Source organism: Salvelinus fontinalis, chromosome 15 (assembly GCF_029448725.1).
Source record: "Salvelinus fontinalis isolate EN_2023a chromosome 15, ASM2944872v1, whole genome shotgun sequence".
Lineage (NCBI taxonomy): Eukaryota > Metazoa > Chordata > Actinopteri > Salmoniformes > Salmonidae > Salvelinus > Salvelinus fontinalis.
The window spans coordinates 8,042,271-8,054,249 of NC_074679.1; the positions used below are offsets into that span (position 1 = coordinate 8,042,271).

General features: G+C 44.1%; 1 protein-coding gene across 1 annotated transcript in view; it reads left to right on the forward strand.

Moving 5' to 3' along the window:
* Nucleotides 1–7,984: 7,984 nt before the first annotated feature.
* LOC129811365 (transcription cofactor vestigial-like protein 2) overlaps nt 7,985–11,979 on the forward strand; it is a 13,106-nt gene continuing 9,111 nt past the window's right edge. Inside the window, exon 1 of the mRNA XM_055862609.1 lies at nt 7,985–8,300. Within this exon, the coding sequence (XP_055718584.1) occupies nt 8,214–8,300 (87 nt within the window). The 5' untranslated portion in view covers nt 7,985–8,213. The remainder of the gene's footprint in view (nt 8,301–11,979) is intronic.

Below are 11,979 nucleotides of genomic sequence, written 5' to 3' on the forward strand. Positions count from 1 at the left end.
CCCTGCTGGTGAACGTTTGTTTAATGGCCATGTACTCTTATAATCTCCACCTGGCACAGCCAGAAAAGGACTGGCCACCCCTCAGAGCCTGGTTCCTCTCTAGGTTTCTTCCTAGGTTCCTGCCTTTCTAGGGAGTTTTTCCTAGCCACCATGCTTCTACATCTGCATTGCTTGCAGTATATGTAAAAAATACTTTATAAATACATTTGATTGATTGATTGATTGATGGGCTGTTTGGAACAGGCTGACTTAGTCATTTCTCAATGTATCTAGTACAGTGTGCTTATCAGTGTGGGTGGTTCCATTGGGCCCTAGGACTTCCTAGGGGATTCACTGGCCACACCAAGTTGGTTAACATGTTGCCCGAAAGCCTTTGGGTCAGCTGTCTCTAGTTCTTGAATGTTCTCTTGTTGATACCTCCAGTGAGAGGTAAAACTTTATCCGGACTTCCCTCATTGAGGCCTTCAGTGGGCCAGGTGGGCAGGCTACCTATTCACATCCTCTGCAGAGCACAGGCTGTTCCACGGTAAGGGGAGCTCATCTGACCGCAAGCTTTGTTTTACCTTCTCTTTCTCTCATTAGATCTGCCAGGCTTAATTAATGTCTGGGCCCACATCTCCTGCTTCACTGTATAGAGTATAGTCCACAGAGTGTCTTGATTAAAAATGCAGCCGGGCAATACAGGCATTGAATGCTTCCTCACATAAGTTACTTGTCATAAAATGTTCAGGAATGCTGTACGGGGGGGGTGGGGGGGGGGGGGGTGGAGTGAGTGAGTGCTGGAACTGGCAGAGCTATGGAGCATGTGAGACACGAATGGTCCGGGGATCATTCTTGATGGATCAATGGCAGACACACAGCCTTCCTGGAAATGAAGAAGTCTCTGCTCCTAATCACAGCAAAGTCGCTGAACCAGTATGTCATCCATAACACATTGCCCCTTTGATGTAATTCCCTCCCATTTAATATGCAACAGTTTGCTCCAATCAGGAACTGGATGACTAGCTCGCCGTGTGAGTCATCCAACACGTTCCGTTCTCCAATCGAATCCACCCTCTCAATGTAGACCTTGGCATCAGCACAGCGGCTATTAAAGGCACCCGATATAAGAAAAGGGGCAAGCTTCTGATACCTGTATACAAGTAAACTCTCATAGTAGTCTGGTGTAGCAACATACCTCGAGGAGTTGGCTGGGGGTAGATAGCAAACTGCCTCGGTGAAGACGTGGTTTGACTGGAGTAGTTTAGCTGTTAGTTTAACCCATGACCTCTCAATACAAAAGGCCTTCTCACATTGACAGACAATATTGGTCCTTGTCTCGTGTCTTTCATCTCTCTTCTTGTCACAAACTGGATCTAAGCATATAAAAGGGGACAGTTATGTCATTTGGGATTGAAGCAGAAATGTGACAATTCACAGAAAGGTTTACACAACAGAAGGTATTCTAGATCAAATTCAGCATCAACAAAAAATTCTGGAAAACCTTTTTGGTGGAACGTCGATAAATGTCTGTTGAGATTTGAGACTTTCTACATTGTACTCTGATACAGTTCCTGTCTATCTTTACCTTGTTAATTATCTCGCTATAATGTTTTTGTTTCATTTCCACATCTTCTCCTCTCACTCTTTTTATAAAGATGCCACTCATTGGCCTATCACCGTCTCGGGGGGGTGACATCATCGACTGGGAGTTGTGTGACGAACTTCGGTTACCACTGAACGTTTTTCAGGGGTCAAAGTCAGATGGCAAATAAGACGTCCAGGGCAGGGGGACAGGAATAACCCCACCCCCTTACCTCCCCAAGCCCACTTGTACAAAGAGGGGGAAGGGAGGTGGGGGGGGGTGAGGAGTGAGGAGTGAGCAGTGGATCACAAGGCTGCTTTGAACAGGTCACGTCCACCCGTTCCCAAAAGTGTATGTGCCCTGCATAGACATGTCTCTAGGGTGATGTTACCTCTTCCCTGCCTGCTGAAAATAGTATGTGAAAATTCAAGTCGATGTATATTTCCAACCCCGATTGTAAGGATATACCACATATTGTAAAAAAAACGCCATGCACCAGGAAGTGATGGCCGCGGAAGAACCGAGACCCCAAACACGGCTTGTCTCTCTGAACATTTCCCAAACAGTAGCCCGTTCACACACAGTCTCACATTGCTCTTTTCAACTCCCAATCATTTTCCGTGTTTGACTTTTTCCCAGGGGTTTTTGTGATCGGAGCGGATCAGACAGGTGGCATAGCGTGGAGCCGATCTGGCACTTTTACCGGCCAATAAAAATAGCTGCAGCCTCCATGATGTCACCGCTAAATAAATCACAGTCTGATCTCTCTGGGCTGACTGGCTGTAGCTGCTCTGGGTAAGAGGCACGAGGGTCTGCCGTACCGCCCTGATTCTCCACATTTTCTTTCCTACAATCTATCTCTCTCTTTTTACTCCCTCTCTCCGTCTCTCTCCTCACTATTTACAGTAGTCTACGCCCCGTACCCAACCTTGCTCGTTGTATGGCTGATCACTTCATATTTTTCTCTCGTCACTCTTTTCTATTTTGCGTCCCTCCCTCCCTTTGAGTTTCTCTTGATGACTCGATCTCTCAATCTCTCGGCTTGCATTCTAGTGTTTCACTAGCCTTGCTATCTTTCGAGTGGTTCGGGATGCATGCCATGTAGTACATAGACCCAACCACCAGAACCCAGGGCACCTTGGAGAATCAGGGGGATTCACAAAAGGATGCAGAGGCAAGGAGGGAAAGACTTTGGTGGCCTGCACCAACAACTCTCCTATCTTCACTGCGTAGTTCGAAAGGTACCGTCTAAAAGCATCCGCTGATCTCATTCGTCCATACCTGGCATTCTGAGGCGCCAACACCATGTGGCTAACGCGGAACCCGATCGCCTGTAAATCAGCTGCTGTTTCACCATGTGACATGCCACATTTGTGATACCTCCCCACCCCCAACCAACCTCCCCGACACCGGTATTACCCCCCTTTCCCCCGCCTTGTCTCCACAACCATGTCTTCTTCACTGGTAGCAGACCACCTCCCTCCACAGACCCCCTCTATGAACCTCTGTCTTCCCCTCTGGAAGAGTGTCTGTTGGGAAGGTGACAATCCCTTGTCCCCCCCAGCAGTGTATATGACATCAGCGACCCGGCGGCAGCGTGGCATGCACGCCGTGGGGAAAGGAGGAAGGAGACGCACGGCCGTGCGGCGGGAGGAATGTGGCACCCGCCAGCTACTCCCGCCACGCTGTTAATTCACATTCTGTCCATTTGAGAGGGTTAGCCATTAATAAACAGGCAGAGTGAGGGGAAAGGGGCTCTATTTGCTGAGTGTCTGGATTCACATTGGAAACTGGCCAGTCAGTCTCTCAATCAATCAACTTTATAGCCATCACAAGACCCTTCTCTTGTATACTGTTGTGTCTTGCTATGTTAATGCAGCATTCAGTGTGGTTTAACAAGGATACCAGACCTGTGTGTGTGTGTGTGTGTGTGTGTGTGTGTGTGTGTGTGTGTGTGTGTGTGTGTGTGTGTGTGTGTGTGTGTGTGTGTGTGTGTGTGTGTGTGTGTGTGTGTGTGTGTGTGTGTGTGTGTGTGTGTGTGTGTGTGTGTGTGTGTGTGTGTGTGTGTCAGGCCTATAGGGATGGCTCAGGACAGTTGAGCAGTCAGGCCTATAGGGATGGCTCAGGACAGTTGAGCAGTCAGGCCTATAGGGATGGCTCAGGACAGTTGAGCAGTCAGGCCTATAGGGATGGCTCAGGACAGTTGAGCAGTCAGGCCTATAGGGATGGCTCAGGACAGTTGAGCAGTCAGGCCTATAGGGATGGCTCAGGACAGTTGAGCAGTCAGGCCTATAGGGATGGCTCAGGACAGTTGAGCAGTCAGGCCTATAGGGATGGCTCAGGACAGTTGAGCAGTCAGGCCTATAAGGATGGCTCAGGACAGTTGAGCAGTCAGGCCTATAGGGATGGCTCAGGACAGTTGAGCAGTCAGGCCTATAAGGATGGCTCAGGACAGTTGAGCAGTCAGGCCTATAGGGATGGCTCAGGACAGTTGAGCAGTCAGGCCTATAGGGATGGCTCAGGACAGTTGAGCAGCTGTATGCATGTCTCTGTCTCTCTAACACATGCTGCATGGAGCTAAAGCAGGCGGATGGATAAACAACCCTGGAATTGTGGGAGCAGGAGAGTAGCAGACACCCTTGGGTCCACGCCAGGCCGAGACCTCAATAAACGCTTTGTTGTTTCAGTGGTTATGGTAAATGGTTTCAGATTCAATCATACCCTGCTTAAACCAGAATGAACACTGCGCTTACCATTGAAGTGAAGTACAACAGCTAAATTCAGTCTGGATTAACCAGGCTATCTGTGCTATTTCCAGGCTATCTGTGCTATTTCCATGCACGCAGTACAGTACATAGCCTATGGACATATTCAAGACCGTGATGTACAGCATCATGAGTAAATTGTGACTGCACTGATCTACAAAAATAATATTGAGTAGTTATTTATGATGCGAGATTTGTTGATCAGTCCGGCTCGACTCGCGTGTTCTGTGCAAGTCGTGCTTTACTGGCCACAGTGAGATGACGTCACGTTCTAGGATGTTACTTTATTTTTTTCAACAGGTATTTACAACATGGGTTCTGAAGTATTCCTGGTGTAACGATCAGAAGCCTGGTCTAAGTAGTCGTGCCATTACCTCTTTCAACAGGTTAGCCAATCAGAGGCCTCGGAGCAGTTCTCATTTAGCCTGTGCAGAAATTATTAGCATATTTTTTTTAATTGAACCTTTATTTAACAAGGCAAGTCAGTTAAGAACAAATTCTTATTTACAATGACAGCCTACCGGGGAAAAGTGGGTTAACTACCTTGTTCAGGGGCAGAACGACAGACTTTTACCTAGTCAGCTAGGGGATTCAATCCAGCAACATTTGGGTTACTGGCCCAACGCTCTAAACACTAGGCTTCCTGCCGCCCCAGGGGAAGTGTTTGGCGGGGTGGTCATGAGCAACAGTGATGTTACTTGTGTTTATTTCGGCTAGAGCACACACATCACATGCACACACACACAAATATGCACACACAGAAATACATACACACATTATTGTGTTTGAATAATAATACAAAACTAAATTTGTATTAAATAATAAATTAGTAAAATTATGCTCATCATGAACATATATACAAAAACAAAGTAATTTTTTGAACTAGCGTGTTCCCTACATCTACACTCTATTCCAGTCAAAGGGTTGAGTCACTCGCCCTCCTCCCTTTCCTAGTTTGGTCACTGTATGACAAGTGTTGCATTGCTAACCACACACACACACACACACACACACACACACACACACACACACACACACACACACACACACACACACACACACACACACACACACACACACACACACACACACACACACACACACACACACACACACACACCATTGCCCAATAGAGACAAATGACTGTAGACGGCTGTTCCAGAGGGAGGGCCGAGTGCTGTAAGGCAACGATGCGGTTTATGTGTTGCTGGGGAAGAGAGAAGAGAGGGAGAGAGTCATGGTCATTAATACTAGAGGTCTCCCTTTCGTCAGCTGCAGCTGTTGATCACGCTGTAAGTTGGAGCGCTCCAACATTGCATCACATACTTCTCTCTCTGGCTCCCGTGCCTTGCTCCGTCCTGAACAACAGACACAATGGAACCAAACCTTTGCAGACCTGATTATATCTGAAAAATAGCTATTATATTCTATTCTACTACATTTGGCTAACATTTACATGTAACTTTTATGTGATTTATAGCAGGTGCCTCTGGAGCATTTTTGGGTTTGTATGTACAATATCATAACAACATCAAAGGAGCAAAAATAAGAAAACCACCAGGTTATAAATGAAATAATGCCACAACAGCTGAATCACAACTTAAAGTGCAAAAGTAAAAGTATTGTTGATACACAACTAGTAAACACGGTGTCTAAACCTACTGTAGACACCTAGGGATTGACAGAGCGACATCTATGTCCCCCCACCTCAGCAGCAACACGACGTCATCCAACTTCCCAACGGCCTCGTCCGGCAACAGACATCAGAGGCATTCCATCTCATCTGACACTCGTCAAAGGAATTCTACAAATATTCCACACTATTCTCCCTTGCGTTCCCGAGTGTCTGTCAAAAATACTGGCATGCCGACCCAATCAGGCTCCTTTAAAGCTCTTAAAGTGCCACATTGCTCCTTTAAACTCTTAAAGTGCCACATTGCTCCTTTAAACTGTTAATGGGTCACATTTCAGACAGGACATCTAACCTATCAAGCCTGGACAGAATCAAGCCAGAATAAAACCTGAGTGGTTTGGGTGGTAGGGTAAATTGAATAATGCTTTTCTTTTGTTATTAATTGTCAAACCATACTATGACAGATGACATGGTATGTGAGGAAAGAGCCTTGTTTGTTTAACTGGTGGGTGATATTTTGTCATGGAATTGTGTAGTCTTTTTTTTCTCCTGGTGTTGGTATGGCCAGTGTGTGTTCCCTTAAGTTGACACAAATGTGTCATTCTGAGAATTGGACCAAATAGCTCTGATGTCCTCTGACTTTACTTGACAACCCATGAATGTTGGGATGTAAGGCCATCATAAAGCCTTAATTCATATGGAATACACCTTTGGAAGGTTGACAAGGAAGCCACTTGCTTGTTAATTAAATGGCTCTGATACCTCTACTACTGTACCTGTGTACAGTACATTATGAATGTGATTCTCCTGTAGGCCTATTGGCCTATGTGTAACCCTGGGATAGTTCATCTAGGAGTACGAGCGGAGCGCGGGTCCCACCAACTAAACTCTGCTGTGGCACAAGACAGTTTACATCATGGAAAATGGAAAGCATTGATGGACAAGTAGATTGTTTGATAATAATAGATAACATTTACAATATTTAAACAATTACTGTACAAATGATACCAGGTTTACACTTCTTAGTACAATTCTGATCTTAAACGGACAGTCTGGGATTCAAACAACAACACAACAACACAACAAAACAACAACACAACAACACAACAACACAAGAACACAACAAAACAACAACAAAACAACAACACAACAAAACAACAACACAACAACACAACAACACCCTGGCACTTTTCCTTTAGTAAACAGCTGGAATGGAAAAATGTAACGACTGAAATGTATAGCTGGAGCTATGGAAGCAAGGACTGACGATCTATGAGATCAACATTATAGTTCCTAAACAGGTTAGGCTATAGGCCTGTTATAGGCATACCTTACAATGCATACATTGAGAAAACCTGCACTTTCCATGACAGACTGACCAGGTGAATCCAGGTCAAAGTTATGATCCCTTAATGATGTCACTTGTTAAATCCACTTCAATCAGTGCAGATGAAGGGGAGAAGGTTAAAGAATGGCTTTAAGCCTTGAGACAATTGAGACATGGATTATGTTTGTGTGCCATTCAGAGGGTGAATGGGGAAGACGAAAGATTTAAGTGCCTTTGAACGGGGTATGGTAGTAGGTGCCAGGCGCACCTGTTTGAGTGTGTCAATAACTGCAACGCTGCTCAACAATTTCTCGTTTGTATCAAGAATGGTCCACCACCCAGAGGACATCCAGCCAACGTGACACAGCTGTGGGAAGCATTGGAGTCGACATGGGCCAGCATCCCTGTGGAACGCTTTTGACACTTTGTAGAGTCCATTCACTGACAAATTGAGGCTGTTCTGAGGGCAAAAGAGGGGTACAACTCAATATTAGGAAGGTGTTCGTAATGGTTAGTATACTCAGTGTATACACAATGTAGCCTATTGTCCTGTATACAGTATAATGATTTAATATGTAAACACATTACAAATCCAAGCATTTATTTTAGGGGGGAGCCACTACTGGGTGGGTGGGGTCGAGATGTACAGGACACTCTTGTGTCTGTTTTGTTCTTTAAACCTCTCTCAGCACAATCTGAGAGCACAGCTGTTGTTTGCGTGCAGTAGTGGAGAGCGCGCTCTGGGGTGATGTCACGCCTCGTGCTGCTTGCTGCTCATTGCCACTGACGGAGCTGGAGCGTCTTGCTTAGTTCGTTGCATTGCTGCTAGCGAGCAGGAATGTTGTCTCTCTGTCACAACGTCGGTTTCCATACGACCGCGCTACACTTCCCTTCCCCGGCCGGAGAGGACACCGTGCCATTACCATGAGTTGTTTGGATGTTATGTACCCAGTCTATGGACATTACGCACAGTACGCGCCAGCCACTCCCGCGTTCATCAACAACTTCCAGGTACGGAGGCGCGTTGGAAAGGTTTCCAGTTAATGATTTAAATGCACGAGAAAAACTTTGCATTGTGAGAATACTTTTGGGTAACTATTTCCTTTGAGGACATATTCATAAAGCATGTATTACACATCTATAAGCATTTCATTAACATATTATAACAGGTCGACAACCGTATTATTAAAGGTTACTTAAATATATCCTGTCATGCTATGCAAGAGCTCATATTTAGGTATACAGGGCGGTAACCAGGGTCTGAGTTTTAGTGATGTCTGGACGGGGGGATCCACACCCAAGAATTGTTAAAAGAGTTTAAGCTAATTTACTGAAATATAAAAACATTTTTTTTTCTAAAATGCTATTTGGAGAACAGCAAAAACAAGCAAAAATGACCCCAGACATTATCACATTGGTTGCTATAGCTTCATTACCTCAGTATCTACAAACACATAGCCTATTAGCTATATAATTAACCGCTAAACATTACCTCACATTAACTCTAACCGGGATTAAAAACTATAATTTAATACCTACAGAGGGATCTGTTAGCAGAAAAGGTATTTTACTAACAAAAAGTAATCTAATGAGTTTGTTTTACAGATTTTTTTGTGTGCCGTTTTACAGCTAATTTCCTGCAATTCTAAACGTTTTGCTGTAGGGTGGGGATACATTGTTGCAGTTTTAAAGCTAATTTATTGCAATTCTACACATTTCACAATGACCTATGCCATGTTAGTATGATATCTGACTGAGAGTGACTAAAACAATCAATGGGGGGCCCCTGCAGGTCAGGGCCCCTGAGTCATTCTTCCATGATTACTGCACGTTTAGATAGCTGGCTAGACTAACTAGACTAATTTATCAATCTACAAATGTTTAACTAACATGGGCTAGTTGAGTGACCGTCAGTGAGTGCAGCTTGTGTATTCTACAATTCTAACTCCCAACAGTAAATTGAGACCCCAACTGAGTTTTTTTTTTTTTGTAATATATATACTGTGCCTTCAGAAAGTGTTCACACCCCTTGACTTTTTCCACATTTTGTTGTGTTACAGCCTAAATTTAAAATGGATTACATTTAGATTTTATGTGTCATTGGTCTACGCACAATATCCCATAATGTCAAAGTGGAATTGCGTTTTTTATTTGAAAATGAAAAGCTGAAATGTCTTGAGTCAATAAGTATTCAAATATTCAGCTTGTTATGGCAAACCTAAATAAGTGATAGGAGAAAACTGAGGATGGATCAGTGACATTGTAGTTACTCCACAATACTAACCTAAATGACAGAGTGAAAAGAAGGAAGCCTGTACAGAATACAAATATTCCAAAACATGCATCCTGTTTGCAACAAGGCACTAAAGTAATACTGCAAAAAATGTGGCAAAGCAATTCACTTTTTGTCCTGAATAAAAAGCATTATGTTTGGGGCAAATCCAATACATTACTGAGTACTACTCTCAATATTTTGAAGCATAGTGGTGGCTGCATTATGTTATGGGCATGCGTGTAATTGTTAAGGACTTGGGAGTTTTTCAGGATAAAAAATAAACTTAATGGAGCTCAGCACAGGAAAAATCCTAGAGAAAACCTGGTTCAGTCACTTGGAGATGAATTCACCTTTCAGCAGGACAATAACCTAAAGCACAAGGCCAAATCTACGCAGGAGTTGCTTACCAAGAAGACAGTGAATGTTCCTGAGTGTCCGAGTTACAGTTTTGTCTTAAATCTACTTGAGAATCTATGGCAAGACTTGAAAATGGTTGTCTAGCAATGATCAACAACCAATTTGACAGAGCTTGAAGAATTTTGAAAATAATAATTGGCAATTGTTGCATAATCCAGGTGTGGAAATCTCTTAGAGACTTACCTAGAAAGACTCACAGCTGTAATCGCTGCCAAAGGTGCTTCTACAAAGTATTGACTCAGGGGTGTGAATACTTATGTCAATGAGATATTTCTATATTTAATTTTCAATACATTGGCAAAAATGTCTGAAAACATGTTTTCACTTTGTCATTAAAGGGTGTAGATGAGTGAGATTTTAAAAATATATTTAATCCATTTTGAATTCAGGCTTGTAAGACAACACAATATAGTAAAGGGGTAAGAATGAAGGCATTGTATATATATGCATCATAATGATGACAGCGCACTGTCACCATAATGGCTATTCGCAAAAGTGTGCTTCTTCCAAAAGCAGGGTTAGTGAATTTGCCAAAAGGCCAAACCACATTTGGAGAATTATGCTGATGATATTGCCTGTACCAGCCCCATTTCTCCCACGGACCAGTATAGGCCAGTGACTTACCTTCTTCTGCTCACTGAGGTCAAATGTTCATGAAGATCCCCACAATGTGAATTCATACATAAACTTTGAATGTTGGTGTTCTAGATTAGAGTGGTAATCTGCACAGTTAATTACCATGAAGTGCTTAGCTATAAACGCTTTATGAATAGGAACAAATATTTCACTTTACTTAGACTGCATAGAATTTGTACATAAACCTTTCGTGTTATAGATCAGTATGACCAACTTAGGCCTAATTGTGATGTGCAAAAAGGACTGCTAATGAGTTGTGAAAGAGTTATGATATGATCCTCAACTACACGATTTGATCCGTTCACATTTACCCTGAGGATTCAGGCATGTGAGAATCTTTAGGCGACATTGACCTCAGTGAGAAGAAGATGGTACGTCACGGGTCTGCAGTATGTACCGGTCTGTGGAGGGAAATGGGGCTAGTAAAGGCTATATACACTACATGACCAAAAGTATGTGGACACATGCTCTTTGGGTATTAATATGGAGTTGGTCCCCCTTTGCTGCTATGACAGCCTCCACTCTTCTGGGAAGGCTTTCCACTAGATGTTCGAACATTGCTGCGGGAACTTGCTTCCATTCAGCCACAAGATCATTAGTGAGGTCGGCAGTGATGTTGGGTGATTAGGCCTGGCTCCCAGTCGGTGTTCCAATTCATCCCTAAGGTGTTCGATGGGGTTGAGGTAGGGCTCTGCGCAGGCCAGTCAAGTTCTTCCACAACGATCTCGACAAACCATTTCTGTATGGACCTCGCTTGGTGCACGGGAGCATTGTCAGAAAAGGGCCTTCCCCAAACTGTTGCCACGTAGTTGGAAGCACAGAATCGTCTAGAATGTCATTGTATGCTGTAGCGTTAAGACTTCCCTTCACTGGAACTAAGGGGCCTAGCCCAAACCATGACGAACAGCACCAGACAATTATTCCTCATCCACCAAACTTTACAGTTGGCACTATGCATTTGGGCAAGTAGCTTTCTCCTGGCATCCGCCAAACCTAGATTAGTCCGTCAGACTGCCAGATGGTGAAGCGTTATTCCTCACTCCGGAGAACGCGTTTCCACTGCCCCAGAGTCCAAAGCCTGCAAACTTTACACCACTCTAGCCGAGGCATGGCATTGCGCATGGTGATCTTAGGGCTTGAGTGCGGCTGCTCGGCCATGGAAACCCATTTCATGAATCTCCTGGCAAACAGTTATTGTACTGACATTGCTTCCAGAGGCAGTTTGGAACTCGGTAGTGAGTGTTGCAACCGAGGACACTTGTCGGTTCCGTTCTGTTAGCTTGTGTGGCCTACTACCTCGCAGTTGAGCCGTTGTTGCTCCTAGACTTTTCCACTTCACAATAACAGCACTTACAGTTGACC